Source organism: Cryptomeria japonica, chromosome 11, assembly GCF_030272615.1.
Source record: "Cryptomeria japonica chromosome 11, Sugi_1.0, whole genome shotgun sequence".
In the NCBI taxonomy this organism is placed as follows: domain Eukaryota; kingdom Viridiplantae; phylum Streptophyta; class Pinopsida; order Cupressales; family Cupressaceae; genus Cryptomeria; species Cryptomeria japonica.
The window spans coordinates 533,678,217-533,705,296 of NC_081415.1; the positions used below are offsets into that span (position 1 = coordinate 533,678,217).

Genomic DNA, 27,080 nt, shown 5'->3' on the forward strand with positions numbered 1-27,080 from the left:
AAAAGGGAAGATACTCAAAAAAATAACACTAGGATGATGCAATAAAAATGAGACATCACAAACTTTCTAGGAATAAGCATTAGGCATAAAACAAAATTGAAACATAAAACAGCAAGTCTAAGTAACAACCATACATAAGAAGTATAAGAAGTGTCCAATTTTAGAAATTAAAAAAAAAAAAATGCTATCCTACTCAAATCTATACAAACTATCTATCCACTTTAATGGATTATCAAACAAATAAAATAGAACATCTACACCTTTCTAAATCATGTGTTTTTCCTGGTTCAAAAGAAAAACTCATAAAAACCGAGACTATAAAACCTCCTTGCTACTAAATTAGAATGCAAACATGTTTTCCAGAGTCAGACCAAAAATAATGTTTGCCGCTTATTGCAACGACTTTACATTAATGAAAACCACAAAAGGATCATGTTACAATATTAATCAATGTTAACATCGTATTTACCTCAAGATATGTACAATCTAGGTTCAAATTGCATACTTTTCCAACAAATTCAATATTTGCATCTGTTTATTGAGCTTGGCAACATCAACTGGTGTGTTCCCTTCAGAGTTCAATAAAGTTCTGTCGATTAAAATTTACAACAAAAATTTTATGTAAAATAATCAATAAATGGTATAAAAAAATTGTTTACTTTTTACTTTCATGACTTTACTGGTAATATTATTCCATGATTATAATAACAAATTTTCTCTATCATGCCTCTACTGTCCCGTCCCCAACCCCATAAGGATTATCTGCAGGCTTCTATTATTTGTTCACAAGAAATAAATAATAAAATATGAATGTAAAACTTTGTAGTTTCAGGTGCACCAACAAAGAACAATTGGACAGCATTTTTCATCACAGAATAAACCTATAAAGTAATATATTAATTACAAAATTAAAATACAAATTGCTAAAGTGTGAATCAGCATGGTTATGACTTTATAGTGTTCAAAAATGTGCTAGAGCTCATGAGTAAATGTGCTCTAAGTATGTAAAGACCAGACATCTAATGTAGCTATATCCTTAAGATATACAGCAAAATGTAAAAAAATACAAAATTCTTTAATATAAACAGACTAGTCTAAGATAAGTCCGAGTGGTTAGTCTAAGATAAGTCCGAGTGGTAAACTTTTAGAAAAATAAAGCGGATTCTATCATCTCAATTTTGAAACATTAAACCACTGAACTTGTCTTGACCTCTTTGGTGCAGGCTTTGCAAACAGACATTAAGGTGCATGCCTTCATCTTCTGCAGCAATACTTACATATCTCTCCCCTGGTAGTTTGTGCTAGTGAAATAATAGTTTCTGGTGGTGATGAAGGAGGGTTCTGGTCCCCACTTGTGTCAAAGCTAAAGCCAGCGGTTGAATAAGTGAACTGGGTCATGGCAACACACTTTTTGGTGTGAGATTCGCTGCTGAGTTGAGATGTCTAATTTCTTAAGTTTATTTGAATTTTTGCATTTGCAGAGACAATCTTGCAGCTGTGGTTTAATTATTTCATTGTGCTCCAACATAAATTTGACAATTTGTTGATTAAATGTCTTCGGAAGCTTTAAAGTTTAAAGACACTAAGATGCTTCAAGGAAAGAACATGCTGAGCAGTGAGGTGCAAGGTCTAGAAACAGTTAGGAGTCGCAATGTTGCCCCTTACTAGTATCTATTGCATATTCTCCCTGCTCAAATATTATTACATTGAGCTTCAGCTTACATTCTTGAATATTTGGCATGTTTCATGTGAGAACAACATAGGAATCGTAGCCTTCCAGTGAATTTTTCCAGAGCCGTAAGCATTTCCTTATATATTGGAGATTTAATATCCTTCATGGACTGTACAATGTACAAAAGAAACATCTCTTGTTCAAGGTGGAAGCTAAAGCCTTCAGCTTGCTTGTCATCCTTTTCTGATGCTTAGTCTGTATCTTTCCTGTCTTTGTTTTAAGTGGACTAAAATGTTGATGAGAGATTTATTCTGGAAGGCAAATCCAAAATCTATGGCGATACAACTTTAACCAGTCATTGAATTGACAAATGGCTTTTGTTTTCAATGGTTTGCAAATTTGAGGGTGTGATTTCATAGCCTCTGCATTTTGTACTATGCTTCACTATTAAGGAGATCTATGGCAAGATATGCCAAAGTGTCAGTAAGTTAATAGGCCAACAACCTGAGCCTGAATTAAAGTCCTGACAATTTGTCAATTACTTATGTTAAATTATTCTGGCATCTCAAAGCTTAACCAACAATTTAGCAAGCTTTTGTTTATTCAAATTAGGCAAGGAGCCAGGTAATATGAACCAAATGAGAAATTAGAATTCTGGAAAATCAGAATTGTTAATGTAATAGCGTTGATCGCAGAGAAACGGGATTCGCCCAGACTCAGCGAGTCCGAGTCCGAGTCAGGCCTGCCGAGTCCCAGGGGCGGACTCGTTCGAGTCTGGCGAGTAAACTCGCCAGACTCGCCGAGTTGGCGAGTTTGGCCCAAACTCGCCAAACTCGGCGAGTCCCGAGCCCTGGACTCGGCCAGCGTGGGCATACTTTAAAACACAAAAAAAAATTAGTTTGCAAAGTTTTTTTAAATCCGTTTTTTTATGTTAATTGTCTTCTAGCCCTAAAAGTGACTTTCATTTCATTCACTTGCAAAAAAGGAAGAGTAAAGTGAGTTGGGAAGAAAAACAAGGGTGCATAGAAGAAAAACCAGCAAGGAGGAAGCTCAAGTTTTCTTCAATTTGTCACATTGGAGCAGCATTGTGTTTCGATTTGGTGCATCAAGAGTTGGATAGGAAGAGTTTGCAGCTCATTTCAAGAGGTAAGATTGTTTTTTTGAACATTATTTTGTTTCTTGTATGCAAAAATTCCATTTTCTATTCATTTATTTTGAAAGTTTTACATTTTCTTTTATGCAAGATCTTTTGTATGTTTGTAATTTGTATGTAGCATGTAGTATGTAGTTGTACTATGTAGGGTTGTATGTAGGGTTTGTAAATTTTTTTTTTTTAAAAGTAGGGTTTGACAAACCCTACAATTTAAAAAAAAAAATTTACAAACCCTACTTTAGTTTTTTTGAATGTATGTATTAATTTTATTTTGTATTTGTAATGTTTTATTGCAGCAAACTTCACTTTATTATTTGCCTCAACTTCAAGTTTCACAAAACTATCCTAAAATGTCTACTTCAGCTTCTAGACCCCCCATGAGAAAGGACCCTACTTGGAAATATCATGAGGATTTTCCAGGGCAAGGAAAGGGGCAAACAAAATGTATATTTTGCAAAACAATATTCCATGGAGGTATATATAGGCTGAAATACCATATTGCTGGTGTGTGTGGACATGATGCCGAACCATGCCTAAAAGCAGTCCCTGAGGCCGTACGTGATTGTTATCCAATGGTTGAGGAGATTGAAAGAAAAAAGAAACAAAAGGAGGATCGAGCGGCCATTGGGAGAGAGACAGTTTTAGGAAGAGGGACATAGTTAGGTTGTGTTGGAGGCCCTTCTTCCTTACCTCCATATCGTCCCACTCAGTTTGATACTGTTGGTGCTTCCGTTTCTGCTTCTGCTTCTATAAGTGGCAGTGCCACCACCACTTCTTATGCTCCTACCACTAGTAGCTGTAGTGGGAATGTTACCGTTGGACCTAGGATTCGTAAATCTAGGTTGGATTCCTTCTTTGTGCCTCGCACTACTCTTGGGTCCCAACCGTCGCTTGAGGGCATGGGTTGGAACAAGGAGGTCCATGATGCTACTAAAATGGCAGTTGGCAGGTTTTGGAGCTACAGCTGTATTCATTATTTGTAGCCAGGTGAATGTTTTACTAACTTTTAAGTTTGATAACTTTGATTGTTTTAATTTTTATACTTAACTTATCTCATTGAATTTTTATACTTAACTTATCTCGTTGAGTTTCTTTGCGACAGGTTTCCTTATTGGCAACAAATGGTTGATGCCATTACCATATGCGGGGCAGGGTTCAAAGCCCCTAGTGAGAGTGATTTGAGGGGACCCATTTTGTCTCAAATAGTGGATGATGTGAAAAAGGATTTACATGAACAACGCCACATATGGAGCACTAAAGGTTGCACCATCATGACTGATGGTTGGATGGATAGGAGAAATAGAACTCTCCTTAATTTTCTTGTTTCTTCCGCAGGTGATTGATTAATTTTAGTTTCATATAGTCTTTAATTTTTTATTTTTTATCTAATGGTTTATTGATTAATCATTGACCTAGCTTTATTTTTTTATTTCAGGGGGCACCATTTTCATCAAGTCCATTGATGCCTCCGCCCATTGCAAGAATGCCACCTACCTATGTGAGCAGCTAGAGGAGGTGATTGAAGATGTGGGTGAGGAGAACGTGGTACAGGTGGTGACCGACAATGCAGCAAATTATGATGCTGCGGGTAAACTTTTGATTACAAACTAATTTTGTTTGCAAATTAATTACTATCTTGTAGTTTGTACTTTGTACCTCCATTAATTACAATTTACAATGCAACAAATTATGTTGCTGCAGGTAGACTATTGATGGAGAGGCACCCATCTATAGTTTGGACTCCATGTGTTGCTCATTGCATTGACCTCATGTTGGAGGATATTGGAAAAATCCCATGGGTCAAGAAATGTGTAGAAAGGACAAGAAATGTCTGCAAATTTGTATATAATCATTCATGGGTGTTGGCTCTTATGAGACAATACACAAAGCAAAAGGAGTTGCATCGTCCAGGAATCACAAGATTTGCCACAAACTTCCTCACATTGCAGTCCATGCTTAGGTCTAAGTTTGCCTTGAGACGTATGATTGTTGGTGAGGAGTGGTCTTCCTCATCCTATGCTACCACCCCTGCGGGGATAGATATGGCAAACTACATTTTTTATGAGCAAGGCTTTTGGGTCCCTTGTGATGAGATAGTGAAGGTAATTTTTTTATAAATTCTACAATTTAACTTCATGTTTTATAACTTATTATATGTATTCTCTTATTTGCTCATTTTTCTAAATTACACAATATTTTCAATTTTGCAGTTTGTTAAGCCCTTGGTGGTTTTGTTGCGAGTTGCGGATGGAGATAAGCCCGCAATGGGCTATATATATGAGGGCATGGATAGGGCGAAGGAGGCCATCAGATTCGTCTATGGAGCAGATGAGAGCAAGTATGGTCCCATTTGGGAGATCATTGATAGGAGATGGCATCATCAGCTTCATGGGCCCATCCATGCGGCAGCCTATTATCTGAATCCGGCATTCCGTTTTATCCCTTCTTTCAAGGCTGATGTGGAGGTCCTTAATGGACTATATGCAATCATGGAGAAGATGGAACCTGCTGGTACTTCTCAGATAGACCTTTTTCGAGAGCTACAGATGTTCTCAGATGCACAAGGGGAGACCTTCTCTCGTCCTATCGCCAAAGACGGTAGGACAACCATGATGCCAAGTAAAAATAAATTGTAAGGCTTAATTTTAGTTTTATTCAATACTATATTGTAACTTGTTAAATGAGTTCATTAGTGAGACTGATTTTTTTTTTTTTCTCATTTCAAACTCAGATCATTGGTGGAACTCTTTTGGCCCAGAGACACCAAATATTCAGAAGTTGGCCATTCGCATCTCGAGCCAACCATGCAGCGCATCAGGTTGTGAGTGCAATTGGAGTATGTTTGAGCACATACACTCCAAGAGGCGCAATAGATTATCTGTGGAGAAGATGAATGATCTCATCTTTGTTCACTACAACCTTCGCCTGAGAATGAGAAAGAATGCAGTAGTTGACATGTCTCCTATCATTCTAGATGAGGTTGATCTTGAAGCAGAGTGGGCCAATGAGAATCAGATAGCTCCTGGGACTCCTACAGCTGTATTTAGTGATGATGACATTGATTGGATTGACCAGGTAGATATAGAGGCTGAGGTTGTAGCCATGGCAGAGGAGGAGCAGAGAGCACGAGCAAAGACAGGAAATACTGAGACTCAGAGTGACACAGCTGTTCCTGATGTTGGCGAGCATGACACAGCTGTTCCTGATGTTGGTGAGCATGGCATGGTGTCATGGGGAGTGACTATGGCTGCTGAATCATCCAGGACCTACTTTAAACGCCTTCGCAGGGGGCCAGGGCGAGATGGTGCACGGCCCTCTGAGCCATAAGCTTGTACACTTGTAGTTGTATTTAGTATTTACTATTTACCTTTGATATTTGTATGAAACATTTGATGATGATCATATGATGACATGGATTTTTTATTCCATGAGTTTTGTAATATTGTATACATTTGACAATATTTATATATCTATGTTTGTTATTTTCTTCAGCTACAATTTGCGTTTATGCTTATGTGATTGATGTATACTTGTGTATGTAATCAAATGAGCGGAGTTTGATGATGTTTTTGTGTCTTTAAGGTGTATTCAATAAAGCGTGTCTGAAACAAGTTTTAAATCTTTAAAAATCTCTAAAATTCTTGAGTTTTTCACTTTCCCGAGTCCAACCGAGTCTGACGCCGAGTCCCGTTTCTTTGGTTGATCGGTATCCTTCAAAGCCGACTAAATTGTCTAACTGGCCTAATTGGCCTTGGACAATTTAGTTATACCGATTTGCTTATATTCACTAATATGCCGACTTTGTATTGAACTGATCTTGTTAACAAATGATGAATAAAACGTGTTAATTAAGAAGTGTCTTTTGGGATTGAATCGGTCTGATAAAGACGTGTTAAATTAAATATAATCAAGCCTTAACAAAAGGATGTGTTGATTAATAAGAAGGCGACTTGTGATATAAGTCGTGTTGGTTGACAAAACGTGTTTGATATATAGATTCATTCACTCCATCACCTTCAGCGTTGTTATTATCCATTAAGCAGATCGTATTCTTTGCTCAGAAAATAATCTATTATCTTCAGCATACAAATCGTGGTCTTCCCTGTGTTGTGATATCTCTATCTTCTGCAGATCTCCGAGACACACAGCAGTGGCATCATAGACAGCGAGTAGATTGTTCTTATTGCAGATCAAATTTACTTCCTCTAGATTGTATGTTGAACTGAGTTGATACTAGCTTCAAGGGGTGAATCAAATTCATTGTAAAAACATCTTGTATATCAATAAAATAATAAGGAACTTCTTTGCTGGGTTTTTTCACCTTCAAGAGGAAGGTTTTCCCAGGGTATACTCTATGTATTTTGTGTGAATTTTCTATCTATATAATCTGATCATTAAATTTAACAAGAATCACAAACTGCTGGAAACACACAATTTGATTGATTGATTAACTTTCCACAATAAAACTGTCTTTGTGTCCAAAGAATCAGTGTAATGGTTTAAAAAGGTCCATTCACAAAAACAGCGACCCAAGTTCAAATCACGTGTAAAGCATATGTCTAACAACACATTCAAGGCCTGACCATATTCCCCACTTGCCCTTGATTAAAAAATTAAATTTTGCCCTTATACCACCAGTTCATAGAACAGTGAAAGCTCTTGGGTGATACAGTTCTAATTTGGTAAGACAAAACAATCTTCGGTATTAAGTGGCAGTCCATCTACAGCACATAATTTTGCAGCAACAAAAACCTAAGTTAATGGGTTCTTCTGAACTGGTTTGCATTCCTGTTTCCATATGCAACTAGGCTGAGTTTGGGGGTTAGCAAGGAACATTTCTACCACCCCGGGTTCCCTGTAGGCTGTGAGCCTAACCACAAGGAACTCGGCGTGGCAAGGATGCTCCCTGCCTGCTCTTGGGCACTCCCAAAAGCTCCCGGATACAAAAAATAAAGGTCATAATAGGGTGGCTTAAATCTTTTATAGTGAGGGATAAATTACTTTTCTTTCTATGTAGTAGGGCAGGATATTTTTTTATTGCCCATTTAACAGGGCATCTTCACTGGTCCATGCACAAGTTCACTAGACCATGTTGCATTGATAGTTGGTTATGGTTCAGAAAATGGCCTTGCTTATTGGATTGTAAGAAATTCAAAGGGAAAATGTTGAGGCAGGAATGGGTATTCAATGGTTTGAAACACAGATGGTCATGAAGGCATATGTGGAATCAACTCATTAGCATCCTATCCAATTAAAACAAACCCAAATCCTCCACTACCCCCTCCGATCCTTACACCAGTTAAGTGTGATGCGCTTCAGTATTTTCTAGCTGGAACCACATGTTGCACACAACACATTTTCAGATTCTGTATAGCTTAGGGTTGGTGTGAGTTTGAATCTTCCATATGTTACAAAGATCAACAATATCGTTGCCCTCAAGATCACCTCATATGTGAGTCAACTACTCGAGAGTGTTTGAAGGTGGGAAAGGTTACTTAAACTCTAGAAAAAAAAACAGGCATTGTAATCAAGGAATTAATTAAAACAAATTTATATACATGATTCCTAGGGAATAAAATTCAATCCCAACTTTTAAGTGTTATTCTGTCTTTCAAATTTGAAGGCTTCAAGAAATACGACATTAAATGGTCTTTCTAGCATAATAGGGAGTATTGGTTTTACTAGCCAAACACTCCCTAACTTGTTTCAACACATCTCCCTTTCAGTCCCCTCCATTATATAATATATATACAGCCATACCCAAGTGTACCATAACCAAGAAAAAAAGTTCACCATACTGGCATACCAAAATCCTATGCTCGTACACGACCCCATACCAAAACCAACTACTTAAACAAAAACCTTCTTTTTACAATAACACTTGCAATACTATAAGACAAGGAAACCCTCTTCTTCATTTAGAATTTTAGACACTCCCATGCATATGCTTCCTCAAAAGTAATCTACTCCTTCTTAATCATCTTTATATGAATTGATTGTTTAATCCTCTTAAAGTGATATTCGACCTTTACATAGCTTTTTAGTTTGTATTATTAGAGACTAATGCTTATCCCTGTCCTAATCTTTTGTTTACATGGAACATTTTCTTGCATCAAGAGTTCCTTAAACTTACTGGAATTATCAAACAATGCAACGATTATGCTATCAATATATGTTATCATTTTGTGAAACCATTTCTTCAGTAACAAACTAAGATACCGGATTCTGCTGTTTTAGCCCGAGTTCTGGTATAGGTACAGTTCGGGTTCGGGTACGACCTTGGGTACGGCTTGGATTCTTCCTGGGTGCCTGGGTTCTCTATGGGCCACGAAGAACCCAAGCACCCAGGAAGTACCAAGGGCCATACCCAAGCTTAATTTCATAAATTAAAACGTCAATTTCACTCTCATAACTTTGTGACAGTATTTTTTATCAGAATATGCCAGCAAGCAAGCAATTAATTATCATTTCAGTTGCATTTGTGAGCTATCCCTATGAACACGGGGTTAGTAAACTTTATATCAGCATTACTGAGATTGACTTCAGTTGATTTACATTATGCATATGTAGCAGCAGTTTTCTTATGTTTTGTGAAATCACTTTCCTTATGTTTGTAAATGATATTTAATTTACATTCAATATGCAAGTTATATTCTATCTTATTATTTTGTTTTCTCTATTACTGAATTATTATATAAATCTGATTGTCTTCTTTTATGTGACAGGAGAGGAGGAGCATTTATAAATTTCAATGTCCATTCTCACACATTTCATTTGGTATATATAGTGGGCTGGGTATGGTCAAGCGATGCCTTGACCGGCCATGTCTTTTGGACATGGCCGATCAAGACATCACTTGATCGTGCCCCCTCACGATAATGGTGCATGGCATTTTATTTACCAACCGGTGCATATTAAAACACCTGATAATTATCGGTGGTGCATGGTTATATTAACATTATCTTTTGCACCCGATATAATCAGTGTATGCCAAACGGTGTATCCTTAACACTCGATATAATCGGTGTGAACATAGACTAATCTCAATATCAAACGATAGTCTAACCGATAATCGTTAAGTCTTATTTGCAAGAGTTAACTCGATTTGTCAATCGGTGAATATGAATAGATTATCAAATTTGGATACTATGATAATGAATAGTTAATATAAAGCGAATGTTTATCAATTGAATGCTTGATTTTATTAATTTTAATAATCGATATGATAAATGATTGACTGAGAGACTTCATTTATCTCTCATTCAATCATTTATCTTACCGAAGCTATCTATACATTAACGCTCCCTCTTAGCTAGGTAAGATAAATAAGAGTAGTGTATCAAGCATCACAATTCAACTGATGGTTAGCATTCATTTACATATTTTAATTTTCTAGGGGATCATATCATCTACTCACGAGATATGAAGTATCACCTAACCACGTGATACAAAATGTCTATCACATTAGTCTTGTGATGACAGGATATCACCTCAGCACGTGATACCAATATTACCTAATCACGTAATACTTAAGGATAATCATATGAGAAAATATTCAATTCTCACCTTTATCCAAGTTATGGTAGGTGCACTAACACTTCATATGAATGTTTTACCATAACACAATCATGGCTTCATCCATGATCCACCAGAGATCCAAAATGATAACTGGTTTGGACATTATAAAATCGTCACCTTATAATGTCCACATACAAGTGTTCACTATCTTGAGAGATCGTCACCTCTTAGATATGAACTCAGGGGATAGAATCCAAAAATTGTCCCATCATGACAAAGAGGTTTACACATTAAATATCTTATAGGTATGCAAACATAGATTACAAAGCAAATTACCTTTCTATCATACCTAAACCTTTTCTGAAGTGATCAACCTTCACTCTGGAAAGAGGTTTGGTCAGAATATCTGCAGTTTGATATCCTGTACAAACATATTCCAGTTGGATTGCATTCCTATCTACCATATCTCGCACATAGTGGTATGGAATCTCAATATGCTTGGATCTGTCATGAAACACTGGGTTTACTGAAAGTTTTATGCAGCTCCGGTTATCACAGTGTATAACAATGGGTTTCATAGGTTCCACAAGCAACTTCCTTAGCCATACTGCCTCTCGGGCAGCCATAGAAGCTGCAATGTATTCTGCCTCGGTGGAGCTTTGAGCTACCAAAGACTGTTTCCTGCTGATCCAAGATATCATGGCTGAACCTAGACTGAAGCAACACCCTGAAGTGTTTTTCCTGTCTGTCACACTTCCAGCCCAATCTGAATCTGTAAATCCATGTAGGTCTATATCAACCTTCTCATATGTGTTTCACTGCAACCAAGTGTATCTCCTTCGGTTCACACATAAACTGACTTAGAGCATTAACTACATAACAGATATCTGGTCTTGTATTTACCAAGTACATCAGGGACCCAATCATCTGTCTGTATTGAGGAGGATCAGTGGGTTGTGACTCTGCTACTGCTTCTTTAAGTTTATGTAAGTTGGTTTCCATAGGAGAGGTCATGGGTCTACAATTTAGCATTCTGAATCTCTTCAAAATATCCAAGGTTTACTTTCCTTGGTTTAGTATAATGTTGTCAGAATTCTGCCATACTTCCAATCCTAGGAAGTAATGAAGGAGTCCTAAGTCCTTCATATCAAATTCTTTGGATAGATCATTCTTGCATTGATCTATAAGGTGATCATTTCCTGTGATTAATAAGTCATCAACATATAAAATCAATATTAGCATATCACCTTTATTTCTTTTGTAGTAGAGATTAGGATCTGCATCATTTTTGGAGAAGCCTAGTCCTGAGAGATAGGTGTCAATTCTTTCATACCAGGCCCTGGGAGCCTGTTTGAGCCCATAGAGAGCTTTCTTGAATCTACACACATGAGACTCTGCATCGTGAATTTCAAAACCTTCAGGTTGCTCTAGGTAGACTTCTTCTGAGATCTCACCATTTAGAAAAGTTGTCTTAACGTCCATTTGGTGTACCTTCCATCCTTTTGCTGCTGCAATACCTAATACAGCTCTTACTGATGTATACCTGGCAACAGGTGCAAAGGTTTCTTCATAATCTATTCCCTGGCTTTGTGAGAAGCCTTTGGCTACAAATCTGGCCTTGTGTTTTTCAATACTGCCATCTGCAGCATGTTTGATTTTGAACAGCCATTTAGATGAAACCACAGATTTCTTGGTTGGCCTAGGAACAATCTCCCAAACATCACTTTTCATAATGGAATTTTACTCTTCAGACATGGCATCCTTCCATACTTGATGTTCAAGTGCATCTGATACATTGTTTGGTTCAGCTTTAGAGAGGTCATTCATAAGGGCAACATAGCTAGTGAATTTATTAGGCCTTTTGCTTTCTCTGAAGGTTCCTAAGGGAGCAACAAACTTTTGAGCTTCTTCTACAGTTTTGGTGGCCCATAGTGGTCTTTTCTTGAGGTTTTCTCTAGGTGGACTTTGAGTTTCACTCATAGTTTCCTCAGGATTCTCCCTCTAAAGCTCAAGAGTAGGATCTCTATCTAAGCTAGGGGTGGGGATATAGACTTCAGGATCTAGAGAGCTTTGGGCTCTTTTGAAGGCTAAGTTTTCTTCAAAGATCACATCCCTACTTAGTTCAATATTCTTTTGACCAGGTATATATATCCTATAGGCTTTGGAGGTTTCACTATATCCTACAAAGATTCCCCTTTTTCCAGAAGGCTCTAATTTTAATCTTTTCTCCTTAGGTACATGAATATAGACAGGGCATCCAAAAATCCTAAGGTGGCTTATATCCAATTTGATTTAGTAGACTTCCTCAAGGGTCTTATTTTCAAGATGAAAGTGAGGACATCTGTTTTGAATATATACAGCAGTGCTAGTTGCTTCTGCCCAAAGATTGATATTTAGATTCTGATCAAGAATCATAGCTTTGGCAGCTTCAACGATTATCCTATTTTTTTCTTTCTTCTATCCCATTTTGTTGAGGGTTGTAAGGTATTGTTAACTCCCTCTTAATCCCTGAATTTTTACAAAACTCTTTAAATAATTCTGATGTGTATTCCCCCCCATTATCAGTTCTTAGGGTTTTAATTTTGTTTCCTGAGTAGTTCTCTGTTAGTGATTTGAATTCTTTAAACCTATTAAGGATCTCTTCTGATTCTTTACATTTCAGAAAGTAGATCCAGGTTTTCCTAGAGTAGTCATCAACAAATATTACATAATACAGAAATCCCCCCAATGAATTTACAGACATAGGTCCACATACATCAGAATGAACTAACTCTAAAATTTTACTTGTTTTCCTAGTACTACTCTGAAAAGCACCCTTAGTATTTTTACCTAGGGCACATCCAGTGCATGCCCCTGAATGATATTGCTTTAGCTTAGGTAGACCTGTGACAAGGTGTCCCATTGATGATAAAGCTCTAAAATTTAGGTGGCCTAGTCTTCTATGCCAAATTTCATTGGCATCTGTAGTTTCATGAATTAGGGCTAAGTTGAGCTATGTGCATAACTCATATAAGTAGCCTTGTCTTTGACCAATTGTTTTAGCTTTCTTGATGGATGAGTTCTTTGGCCAAGCCAACACTTTGTTGTCCATGAAAGTCACTCTGTATCCATTGTCCTCCAGTACTGATATTGAGACAAGATTCCTCTTAATGCCTGGAACATATAGCACTCCTCTAAGTTGTAATGATAGACTTGACTTTAGTTTGATGGTGTAGTTTCCAACTCCTTTGACAGGGTGTGTAGAGTCATCTCCGATATGGTTACCTCTTCATCATTCTCCTCTTTCATGGAGTCTAGTACTTCTCTGAATCCTATGATGTGTCTGGATGAGCCACTGTCGATCACCCAGGAGTTCACTTTGTTTGATGCTTGATTTGTGAATGATGAATAGAGTACATACTTTTCGAAGTCCTCTTCCCTTTTTGATTTTCCTGTTTTGGCAAATGTGGCTTGTTTAGCTCTTTCTGGACATTTGGCAACATAGTGCCCAAATTTGTCACATCTGTAACATTGAATTTGAGAGAGATCCATCTTGAAGGAGTTCTTGCTGTGACGACCTTTTCTCTTCCTGAATTGCCTCTGCTTGCCTTTCTTGTTTGAGTTCGTATTTAAAACTTGTAGGTCTTCATCTATATTCTTCTGTTTGATCCCTTTCTTATTTTGCCTTGATTCCTCTTGGAGACAGTCAGCGTTTAGCCTATCGAATTTATTAAAGTTGTCCCTTACACTGATGCCTTGGACGAATGTTTCCCAAATGCTAGGCAACCCATCTAGAGCAATGAGGGTTAATTCTTTGCTTTGGATCTCATATCCAAGGGTTGCCAGTTCATCCCATAAGGTAGATATTCGCATGAAGTAGGCATTGACTGATTCTCTTTTTATCATGGTTATATGATTTATCTCTCTTTTTAGAGCCAAGGTTCTACAAGCATTGGATATCTCAAAAGCGTCTTCAAGTGCTTTGAACATGTTGAAGGTTGTTTCGTGTTTCTTTATAATGGGCATGATATTGTTCCTTACCCCATCAACTATTATTTTGATAGCCTTATCATTTCCTTCTCTCCAAATTGCTTGGTCAGGTTTAGTCTTAGGTTCTTTAGTTTCAGTCTTTACAAATGATTCAACTTTGTTATCTTTTAGAATCATTTGAATTCTGAATTTCCATGCGGAGAAGTCATCACCCCCTGCGAGTCTGTCTTCAAATCTGATAGCACCAGCCATTGATAGGATTGTGATGTTGAATATATACTTGATTTGAATTTTATGTAAAATTGAACAACCTCAAGTTTGATTTAACTATAGCTCTGATACCATGTAAATGATATTCAATTTACATCCAATATGCAAGTTATATTCTATCTTATTATTTTGTTTTCTCTATTACTGAATTATTATATAAATTTGCTTGTCTTCTTTTATGTGATAGGAGAGGAGGAGCATTTATAAATTTCAATGTCCATTCTCACACATTTCATTTGGTATATATAGTGGGCTGGGTACAGTCAAGCGATGCCTTGACCGGCCATGTCTTTTGGACATGGCCGATCAAGACATCACTTGATCGTGCCCCCTCACGATAATGGTGCATGGCATTTTATTTACCAACCGGTGCATATTAAAATACCCGATAATTATCGGTGGTGCATGGTTATATTAACACCCGATATGATTATCGGGGGTGCATGGTTATATTAACATTATCTTTTACACCCGATATAATCGGTGTATGCCAAACGGTGTATCCTTAACACCCGATATAATCGGTGTGAACATAGACTAATCTATATATCAAACAATAGTCTAACCGATAATCGTTAAGTCTTATTTGCAAGAGTTAACTCGATTTGTCAATCGGTGAATATGAATAGATTATCAAATTTGGATACTATGATAATGAATAGTTAATATAAAGGGAATGTTTATCAATTGAATGCTTGAGTTTATTCATTTTAATAATCGATATGATAAATGATTGAATGAGAGACTTCATTTATCTCTCATTCAATCATTTATCTTACCGAAGCTATCTATACGTTAACAATGTTGTTAATGATTTGGCATTTTGTCAAATGTTTGAAAAATGAAATTGAACCAGCTTCTACACTTGGCACAACCAGCAGTAATGGCAATCCAATTGATTGTGATTGACCTTGATGCTTCTGCTGAAGAAAATGAATATCAAAATCAATTATAATTTGAATTTGCATTGTGTAATGACATTTTGAGACTCGAGTATTTTCAATTTCGCAAATTATGAATGAGCTTTCAAAATATTCTATTTATTGGCTATTATGGATTTATGAGTATCACTCTTCTTATGGTTCTACACTGATACAGTTTATATTTTTTAATTTTGATGTTTGAACATATATATAATATATGTGTATATATGTCTTTGTGTGTGTGTGTGTACGAACGTACCCGTACCCGTACCCAAGGAAATTTTTCTTTTGCCGATTCTGTACCCGATTCCCATGCCCAAATCGGTAACTTAGAAAATAAAGGATCAATAGAAGAATTTGTTACACTTGATTAGCAATGTATTTTGTATTATAGAGATATGGGGCCCTAAGATCCTATTATCCAGTGTTCCACGGGCGTTGCGGACGGGGGGACGCAGGGACGCGTGTCCGGGACGAGGGGACCAAGGGTCTAAATTTGGGGACGGCGGCGGGGGGTTGGCAGGGTGGTGGTGCTCATATATTTATACATATACATATAGTACTTGAAAAACTAGTTTTGAAAAGATGTATAACAGTATAAGAATTAGATTTCAAATGAAACTATAGGAAATACCAAGATTACTTAGATTAGTAATACTAATTGCTAAAAGTAAATAAAATTTGACAAATGAAATTGTCAAATTGGAGATTTCTCATTTCTATCATATGAATATCGAAAAAGGAAAACAAAAAATACGAATATGATGCCATTGCAAAGTCTATAATAATAAAGATGATTACATGATTCATCATTACAATGAGTAGTCAAATACAAATACGTGTAGCAATAGCATAACAAAAGAGACTAGAGTCAAATACAAAATGACAAAACTCAAAATGTAGCTAATGGAGGCCTCTAATCATCTGCGAACTCCTTCTCCTCACTGGAACTACTGGACTCCTGAAGATCAAGGTCCCTTAAGCTCACACCAACTAGCCATGCATCTGAAGTGGTAGGATCATCCTCATCAATCTGTGAAGGCTCCTCTGGCTCTACATCCCATCGTGCCGCTAGACTCTCCTTGTACACAAGTGTCTTGCGGTCCATGAGACGCAAAGCACTGTGTACAGCCACAAGCTACTCTGCTCTCTTAGAGGTAAGTCCGTTCCTCTTAAGAGAGTGGATGAAGCTATATGTAGACCAGTTCCTCTCAGCAGCTGAAGAACTAGAAACCTGGGATAGCATACGGATGGCTAGAGTGGTGGTCAAAGATTTCGGGCCATGACAATTCCACCATAAAAGTGGGTCCTCCTGTGCCATGTTGTTTATATCCATCTTTGCCACATCTGAATAACCTCTAAGAGTGGCAAATCTTCCCCACTCAGTGCGCATTGTGTCGGCATCTCTGGAATCAAACATCTTCTCTATGCACCTAAAGAAACCCGCCTTCACCTCGTCATCCTGAATCGGTGTCAATCTACCCGATCTAGCCTTCTACCACTTAGGATTCAAGGCAAAGGCAGCCATATGCAAAGGAGTGTTCAACTTGTCCCATCTACGCTAAATGATAGGCTAGATTTGCTCATTGTAGAATGCTAAAGAGGGGTCCTTCACTCGCACAGCAGCCCTCATCTGGTCAAGCATAGAGTCAATGCACTCATACACCTCTCCAAGGTTAGGTGCATCCCCATCCCCATATCTGATCACCTGGAATACTGGAGAAATGATAGAGACAATGTATTTCGCATCAGTCCAAAACACATCACTCTTCACTATCTCCTTCACCCTTCTCCCCTGCTCTGTCTTGCCTTAGCCCACCTATTCCACTCATTAGTCATAACCATGAGTTGCAATGCCTCTTGCAACTCAATCATTCTCTCCAAGAGAATGAAATAGGATGCATATCTAGTCTCAACTGGTTTCAAGAACTCCTTCGCGAAGGTCCTAAAGAGTGCATGTGAAGTGTGGTGGTTGCAGATAAACATCTACACATCTCTCGCATCGGTGACCACTCCTCTAATCCAGTCTATCTTCCCCATGTCCTTAAGTGCATTGTTCATGGCATGCACACAACATGGGGTCCACCAAATGTGTCTATAAACTGCCTCAATGAATCTCCCTGCTGCTCTACACACATGGGCTGCATCTGTCACTACTTGGACCACATTTTGTGGCCCAACCTCCTAAATAGCCTCCCTGAGGACCTAAAACTGGAAATCAACATCTTTATGATGCCCTGTACAATCAACTGCTCTAAGGAAGTATGGGCCCTCTGCACATGTGACCATGACGTTGATGAGTGGACGATGGCTAATGTCTGTCCACCCATCCATAACTATACTGCACTCCGATGCCACCCAACATGCCTTCATCTTCTCCATCAAAATATTGATCTTGGAATAGCATTTATCCAAGATCGAGGTCCTCATTTTCGTCTCCCCTGGTGGCACATAAGATGGTCCTCCCTTGGCCACCATAGCCATCATCTCCCTATAATAAGGAAACAGTGTAACATGAAATGGAATGCCATTGGCAAAGAAGAACTTGCCAATGGATTCATCTATCTCATCTCTCAGCTACACATTAAACATATCAGCAATGGGGTTGCTCTGTGGTGTCTGCAACCTACGTTTCCCAGCCCTGGCAGCAGTAAAAGTGGAAGTGGATGGAGATACAAACATCATTCCTCCCGTCTACGAAGCATGAGAAGTATGTGGCACATTCTGGTTGCCCTGAAGTGCTGCCCTAGCAGACAAAGTAGTAGGCATTGAAATATTTGTGTCATCTGGAACCCCCCAAAGCCTATTAAACTCAATTCTGTACTGTATATTTTTGGCTTCCTCCAAAAACTTACAATGTTTCACGCCTTTTCCTCTCCAAAACAGAAAGTGTGCATTCACCCTACTAATGCTACCGAACCATTCTGTGTCACAAATATTGCACTTCCACTTCCTTGTTCCCCCACTTGAATGTGATGTGCCTTGTACTGATATTCGTGAAGCAAACTATTTTAGAGGAGACTTAGGATCAAAATGACCCCTAGCATATGGTGCCAACAACTCTGAAGGGCAACCTATACTAGCTGGTGCCCTTGCCATAGAACTAGATTGGGCTCCAGGATCAGCCCCATGGTCACCCCCCTCATTTTCAGGTTCATATTCTAAATCATTCTCACTATGAGAATGGATTTCCATGTCATCTTCACTCATGCCTTGGGAGCTCATTGTGAAATTGACACTGCATTTCACAAAATAAAAATAAAAATAAAATCAGCCTAGTTTAACAATATATTTTTAATCATCTCAAAATGAGATTTGATGTTGAATCTTGAGGATCATTTTGCCCTCAAGATTCAACATCAAATCTCATTTTGAGTCATGAGATGAATAGGGAAAAAAAATCCAAAAATGACATAGAACAATGAAAATCAGAAAATAAAACAGAAAAAAAACAAGAAAAAGTTGAAAAACCCTACCTTGTGCTTGAAAAATCTCTCCAAAATGTAGAAGAATCTTCTTCTTCCTCTTCTTCTTGCTTCTTCTAGCTCCTATCACGCTTGCAATCAGCTTTTCTCACCCCTTCAATCAGTCTTCTTCAAGTTTTTCCTCCTCTTCAGCTTGCTGTAAAAAAAAATCAGTTTTCCAAAATGAGAGTTAAATCTAAAAGAAGCATGCTTTTGTGTTGTTTTGGGGGGTAGGGTGGGGCTCGCGTCCAATTAGGGTTACCCCTTAACCCCCCCAAAAGGCACATGTTTTTTAAAAATTGCCTTTTTCAGTTTGTTTAGACGTGGGAACGCGGGAGACGCCTGGGCGTCTCCCCATCTCTTGAGAGACGCCTGGAACGCAAGAGACGGCTGGGCGTCTCCCCATCTCTCGAGAGATGCCTTTTTCGGTTTGTTTAAACGTGGGAACGCAGGAGACGCCTGGAACGCGAGAGATGCCTAAGCATCTCGAGAGAGAGATGGGGAGATGCCCAGACGTCTCCACGTCTCCCTGGGAGACGCGGAGACGTCCCGGCGGCGTTTGGGTGGCGATGGCGGGATGGCGGGGGACGTCGCGTCCTCGTCCCCCCGTCCCTGAGACATTTCTGACAGGGGGACGCGCCCAAAAAAGGGGGGGATGCGTCCCCGTGGACCACTGCTATTATCTAGATTTGTTGCCCCAAGTAGCATGACCAAACTAGAAATATTTTTCTTGCTTGAACTTTGGATTCCTTACTAAAAGCCATAGCTCTTATCTGGTCGTATTGCAAAAACATTGGAAAATTTATGCTTGGAAGTTATCTGGATGGGTAGCTTTGGCCTTTGCTTATGGATAGAGTACTTTCTCAAGTTCTTGTTTAGTCAATGGTGATGTTGAAACATTGTTTTTTCTCATGTGTCCGAATGGGCTATGTTATCAAGCATGTTTTCATGTTGTCACATCTTGTTTTTACTCACCCATTATGGGAAAAAAAAAAATTTGTGTTTAAATCATAGCAGCATTAATCATTTGGAGAATTAATCAGCAAAACAAAAGAATAAGATTTTTTGAAAAAATTGGGAAAAAAATCAGGAAAAAATTGGGAAAAAATCAGATTTACAAAAAAAAGGTAAAAAATTGCAGAAAAACAGTAAAAAACTAGTTTTTTTAATATTTAATGGCATTTCCATAGCATACAGATATTTTACCAAACAATGTTTAAAGATTAAAGTTGTTATTTAAGTTGCAAAGTTATAACTAGTATATAGATGTAAATATTTTCTATGGCCTACAGAATTGAATTATGTTGTAGGTTGTAACTTGTATGTTTTTAAAGACAAAATGCAATTGCAGGTCTAGTGTTTGGAGTTTGGACAGTGGTAAAAAAACTAAACACAAAACCAACCCAACCCCTTGTATGTTTTGGTAGCTCTACCCTGGACAACAAGCAACAACCCCTTCCTTCCAAGATATGAAATTATATTGCAATTCATATTAAATTAACTTCAAATATACACAAAAACTAATCAATTAGATTTACGATACACATATATACACAACAAAACAAGTATTCTTGTACTATGATATGAATACAATTTTAAGCATGTGATGTGAAATTTGCATGGCTATGTTGTCAGGAATAATCATTATGTTATGTTGTCATATTATGTTATGTTGTTGTCGGTAATAATGGGTTATGGCAGTCAGTTAGTCTTCCCAAAGGGCAGTTGGATGCAACGGTTGGTCGCACCCCTTCAGGTATTACATATTGCATACCTTTCCTTCTTAGTAGGATCATGATAGTCGTATCGGGGTGTAATGTTATAAGCACTTCATGTACATAGACGGTTGGATTAATACAGAGACTAGTTCTTAAATATATTGTCATTATGTTCTGTGCATTTACTTTCTGCATTTAAACGTTTACCCATATGTGGCAAACATCTGGCGCCGTTGCCTAGACATAATCGGGAAAGGAAGGAGCAGCTGGCGTACAGACACGATGGGCCTACCCGTTGGTGAGATCAGAGTTCCCAAACTCGCCGCGAGTCAGGCGAGTTCACCGAGTTGGTGAGTCGAGCCAAGCTCGGCGAGTTTTGCTGACTCGGGACTCGGACTCGGCAAGTTATGGCAAAACTCGCCTGACTTGTGAGTCAGGCGAGTTATGGCAAAACTCGCCGAGTCCAAGCTCCAAGACTCGGCCACGACAGGTCAATGATTTGATTTGTTTTGCAAGTTAGTCTCTCCGTCAGGATTCATATATGGAATATAACATTTAAGTATAAGTGACATTTCCTTATGTCTTTTCTCTTTCTTATACTTTAAGTTATATTCCATATATATTGTCAGGATGTTTGAGAGTGGTTTCGGACCTCCATGAGTTATAATGCAAAATCTAGTTTTTGGAGGATCCTTCAAATTTCCAGACTTAGTCAAATTTCAGGCCATTTCAAGATCAGGATGACATTCCAGATTTTTAAGGCGAGTTCACTCTGACCTTGATGTAAGGGATGGGACCTAGGAGGACACTATGCATTCAACCAAGGTTTGATTTAGCAACTTGAAGCGTGACCAGATAATACACAAAAACCCTAGGAATGATCTAAATAACCCCTAATCACTCAACTGACCTAACCTCCTTCACTCCACCTTGAGGAGATCCACCTGATTTGATGACCTTTGAGAAACTCAATCCCTTCAATGCAAAGGCTAAGACACTAAAACGACCAACAACAAAACTAAAAGAGCTAACCCTAGAAAGCAAAAAGTGGGGGTCTTCATTTGCAATGGGGTGATGTGTGAGTACCTCACAACAGGGATGTTTCTTAAAATTTTGAAAAAAGGGGGTGAGTTGGGGACATTTCCTACCTGTCCCCACATCCCAAAAAATCCCCCCATGGGGCACAAGGTTATTTTTGGCAAGGGACATGTCTCTGAGGAGCTTATTTTCAAACCCTTCTGGCCTCACAATTCCCCCTTCCATCCAACATATATATAGCCTAAAAACTAAGAGGTCCAAGAAAGACCAAGGTCAACTATAGTCCTAAGGTAAAACCTAAGTTCAACAAGCACACTATTTAAAGCTACCATACACAAGCACTCCTTACAGTTTCCAAGTGAATCTCATGATGTCTCATGTTGGTGCTCCCAAAATTTCAATTTGGCCAAAGACAATACTAAACAGAAGCCCCAAACAAGTAGATACTCTACCAACATGCCTTTCATGACATAACAAGCTAACACACATTATAATTGGGCTTTATTCAATAATGGGTGCATGAAACAAGTTTTAAATTGTTAAAAATCTCTTAATTTCAAGGGTTTTTTAATTTTGCCGAGTCATTGCCGAGTCGTTGCCGAGTCATAGCCGAGTCACGAGTCGAGTCGGCCTTGCCGAGTCCGAGCCGAGTCCGAGTCTGGGAACTTTGGGTGAGATCAACCCAGAGGCCGATGACGCACAAACGGAGCTCTACGACGGAGAATACACTGCAACGAGGGAATTCTCAATCCTGCTTCAGGCGGCCATCGAGACCTACGTTTGAAGGGAGGCCACGGAGGCTAAAGTCCCAACAAGTGTCGTGTGGACCACACTGGAAGTTAGCCCTGCAATGAATCAGTTGATGAACCACCTCCCCCAGTGGCTTGCACAGGCATCACTGGCACAGCGAACCCGCCTGGAGGAGATTGCCCGTGAGGAGTGACTCCAACAGGTCCTCCGACAATATGAAGAAAACAATCGTCGTTGGGAAGCAGAGCATGATGGCAAGAGGCGAAAGGAAAATTGAACTCTAACATAAATTGTGGCCGAAGGGGAAAATAATAAAAGTTTTTTTGTTTTGTGTACATGGTGTGTGCTTGCTATGTAAGGAAGTAATTTATGCCCAATATACTAAATAAGGACAAATAAAAAGATACAAAGTGACGAATGGGAAGTGGCACAAAGAGCATTAAATCTCAGACAGCAGATAGAACAAAGGCGTAGGCTAAGGCAGCTTGCTGAGGGATGACTGGCCGAAGGGTTGCCCGAAGAGAACCCAGGAGGTGTCACGGAGGTTGCGGAGGCAAAGATAGATGGAGAGAATTATACTCTCTACACTATCGTAGGGTTGCCCGAAGGGAACCTAGAAGGAGTCACAGAGGGTGCCAAAGGAGAACTCTACAGTTCGTCAGAATACCACCATAGGGTAAGAACCCGCCTGGAGGAGATTGCCCGTGAGGAGCGACTCCAATAGGTCCTTCGACAGTACGAAGAAAACAATCGTCGTTGGGAAGCAGAGCATGATGGCAAGAGGCGAAAGGAAAATTGAACCCTAACATAAATTGTGGCTTAAGGGGAAAATAATAAAAGTTTTTTTTGTTTTGTGTACATGGTGTGTGCTTGCTATGTACGAAAGTAATTTATGCCCAATATACTAAATAAGGACAAATAAAAAGATACAAAGTGACAAATGGAAGTGGCACAAAGAGAGTTAAATCTCAGACAGCAGATAGAACGAAGGCGTAGGCTAAGGCAGCTTGCCGAGGGACGACCGGCCGAAGGGTTGCTCGAAGAGAACCCAGGAGGTGTCACGGAGGTTGCGGAGGCAAAGATAGACGGAGAGAATTATACTCTCTACACTATCATAGGGTTGCTCGAAGGGAACCTAGAAGGAGTCACAAAGGGTGCCTGTTGACGTGTATTTTGTACACAATCAAACACAGAATAAAATACCCAAGGGTACCTTATCCTCTCTTGAATAAAGCCTCTGATTGCTGAAGATGTCGCAAAAAAGGATCAATCAGGATGACTCCAAGGTTCTTTGATGTAGGGTCTCTACGTGTGGATAAGCTCTCTGTGGTATGATGTGATTTGCTAGAATCACAAAGGAACTTACATTTGATGATTGAACGTCTGATCTGCTTTGAATATTGCTGGAACACAGGCTCTTACTAGCTTAGACTTGAAAAAAAAAGGAAAAAAGATGAGGGCGAGGAAAGGATCTAATCCTAACACTAAGAATGTAGAAGCAATGATTGATCTTTGATGAAATTCTAACTAAGTCTTGTTTTGACATCCCAGGACCATCTCCACAAGGTTAGTGCGATCTTCGAAGGAAAGCTTTATGATGTTCAAATCATCACTGCAGGCATAGACACCATCAGGTTGATGCATATCAATGAAGAAGCGACAATTGAAGTTAAGCTTAAGCTGAATGATTCCAGTTGACTACACAAGGCAAGTCTGCAATCAACAAACTGCTAGTAGTATGGATATACGAATTCCACCATCAATCAAGCACATTTCTTCCACTCATCTAATAACATGAAATCAAATATGAGAAGTATAAAGACCATGCAAATTGTCGAATCGACCCATAAATTTCACCATTTCTTCAATGAAGTTACAAGTCTTTTACAACAACATCTTGGCAACAATCTTTGCCTTCTCTCTCTACTCTACTCTAATTGTTGTTCTATCAACTAGCTAATCACCTTCTAACTACTCTCTATCTATCTTCTATTAACTGCTTCTATATCTATATTCTAACTATTGCCTTTACAAAATGAAATGCCAGGGCTTATATAGTGCCCTCAATACAATTTGATGGCTTAGATCAATTCAAGATCAATGGCCAAGATTCAACAATGAAAACCCTAATTAGGGTTTGTTACAACCATTACATAACATTTAATGCTTGACCAACGATAAAATTGTATTGCTTGGACACATGTCCTCTCTAGAAAATTCCACCAATGGATAGCTGGGGTAGGTACATCGGAGTTTGTGCCACCTTCCATGAGTTAGGTACATTGAATCTGGAAATGCTAAGGTGGACCACACTGACTGGAGAAGTGATGACTAGGATGCCACCTCGTCTGACACTTGTAACTTGGTAAATATTCAACTTGATGTTGTTGAGAAGCTAGCTTTAATTAATTTATCTGGAACTATCTGCTTCTTCAACGAACCCTTGTTCTAACTTCTTGTGTCCTTGATGTGCAGAATGATTGATGTACCTCGCCTTGGAATACTGGATTGGAGAAGAGGTCGCCCTTGTCGATGCTAGGCTGGATCGAAGAAGGCCGTCCTTGTCCTTGCTTGATCGTCCTTGATCTGGCTTGATTTTCCTTGAGGAGAGTCTTCCGACTTGTAGATCTTTCGAGCTTGGGAGTCGCCATCTTGATACCTACACAACATTTCACAATTAATAATATATCTTGAAGTGTAGAAAGGAAGATTCAAGATTCTAATTTAGGAAACTTCATGATAAATCTTGAGTTATCATTTCCTAATTTAGGATTTTCAAAGCAAAATTTAAATCTTCAAAAATGGTGCCAAGGTGATTACGCCATACCTTCACTTGGGAATTAATTCTAAAAAATGATGCAAAAATAGGAGAATTCGCTAGGCAAAATGTAGATCAAAGCCTTCTCTTGAACAAATTGCGCCTCCTTTAGCTTGGAAAAGAACTCCACCTTCCACTAGCTTCTTCAAGATCTGGAAATTCGCCTTCGAATGTCTTCAAAAATCTGGAAATTATCCTCCAATCTAGCAAGAAATTCGCCTCTCCAATAGCCTTCAATATGAATTTCGCCCTCCTTAGTCTCCACACTTAGTAGAAATTCGCTCCACTCCAGCTAGATTTCGCACCTTCAATTAGCTCTCCAATTTCGCACTTGAAAGGATGATTGAATGATTTAAATTGTGAATAAAAAACACCCCCAATATATAGAGCGCTCACCATTTCACCTCCCCATAGGCCGACTTGATGAAAATAGGCCAAAAAATAAATAAAACTAAAAAGGAAGAGGCCGACTTAGTAAAATAATGAAAATGATACCTCAAGCGCTCTCTTTTTTTATTTTAATTTAATAAAAATTAATTTTAAATGCCTTAATAATAAAAAAAAAATTGATCTTCCAAGGCTTAAAATTAATTATTAAATGCTATGCGCTTTTATTAAATGCCGATTTAATTAATTCTTTTTTCAAATATTTTGAAGTTGATGATTTTGGCATTTCATGCGATTTGGAGGATGTTAACGTTGGGACATAGCAAAATAAAGAATGCACATGTTAAGCGCTCTGGTCCCTTGGTGAGGGACGGGAGCACTTTTGAAAAAGTGGCACGGTCCTTCAGTGAGGGACGGGAGCACTTTTGAGTCCATTGTATGAATTCTTGATCATATTAATCTTCAATTGACCCTCAAGGTGTAGAATATCACATTTCACACCATCTTGAGCCTTGGTAATAAAAATATCATTTCAAAATGCAAGGTAAATGGTCATATTTGGAAAAAGTGGCACGGTCCTTCAGTGAGGGACAGGAGCACTTTTGCCAGTTGTCGTCAAAATTTGCAACTCTCGCATCTCAATTCAACTTCAAGGCATTTTAAACATTTTTTCAAACTTGCACCTTGGTCTCAATTCGTCCAAAATTGGTGAGAAAGGCAAGATAACATGTTAAGTGCTCTGGTCCCTTGGTGAGGGACGGGAGCACTTTTGAAAAAGTGGGACGGTCCTTTAGTGAGGGACGGGAGCACTTTTTCATTTTTAAGCCAATTCGTCCTTTGCTAGTCTTCCAAATTATCTTCAATGGATGAATCTTGCCCTCTTTCATTCATTTCAATCATGCAACTTGCCTTGCCTTTGCAAGAAATTTGTATTTTTAGAAAAGTGGGACGGTCCTTCAATGAGGGACGGGAGCACTTTTGACATCTTGGCATACCCTTTTGTTCTTTAAATCTCTCAATTGCGTCCAAGGCATAAAACATCCTTCGTCCTTCCCATCCAAGTCAAGTTTTGCCATAAAATATCAAACAAATAGGAGAAACTTGAAAAAGTGGCACGGTCCTTCAGTGAGGGACGGGAGCACTTTTTGTCATTTGGGTTGATTTACTCCTTTGTAGACTGCTTAAATTATATTCAATGGACAAAACATGCCCTCCTTGATCTCTTCCAATCATAAAATTGTCTTGATCCTGCAAGAACAGTGCAAATTTGAAAATCAAGCTCCGGTCCTTCAGTGAGGGACAGGAGCGAATTTTGTCTTCTAGACCAAAATGCTTCACTTTCACCATGAAATGTTTTGGCTAAGGAAGATATCATCTTGTTACACGCCATGAATAAGAGT

General features: G+C 38.7%; 1 protein-coding gene across 4 annotated transcripts in view; it reads right to left on the bottom strand.

The window, feature by feature from the left end:
• Nucleotides 1-372: 372 nt before the first annotated feature.
• LOC131066473 (ankyrin repeat domain-containing protein 2A) overlaps nucleotides 373-27,080 on the bottom strand; it is a 104,920-nt gene continuing 78,212 nt past the window's right edge. For 3 of the 4 annotated variants that reach the window (XM_058001238.2, XM_058001235.2, XM_058001237.2), the window contains one exon: nucleotides 373-589. In XM_058001238.2, coding sequence (XP_057857221.1) covers nucleotides 493-589 — 97 coding nt within the window. In that variant the 3' untranslated portion in view covers nucleotides 373-492. The remainder of the gene's footprint in view (nucleotides 590-27,080) is intronic. The other variant, XM_058001236.2, reaches the window with a different exon arrangement.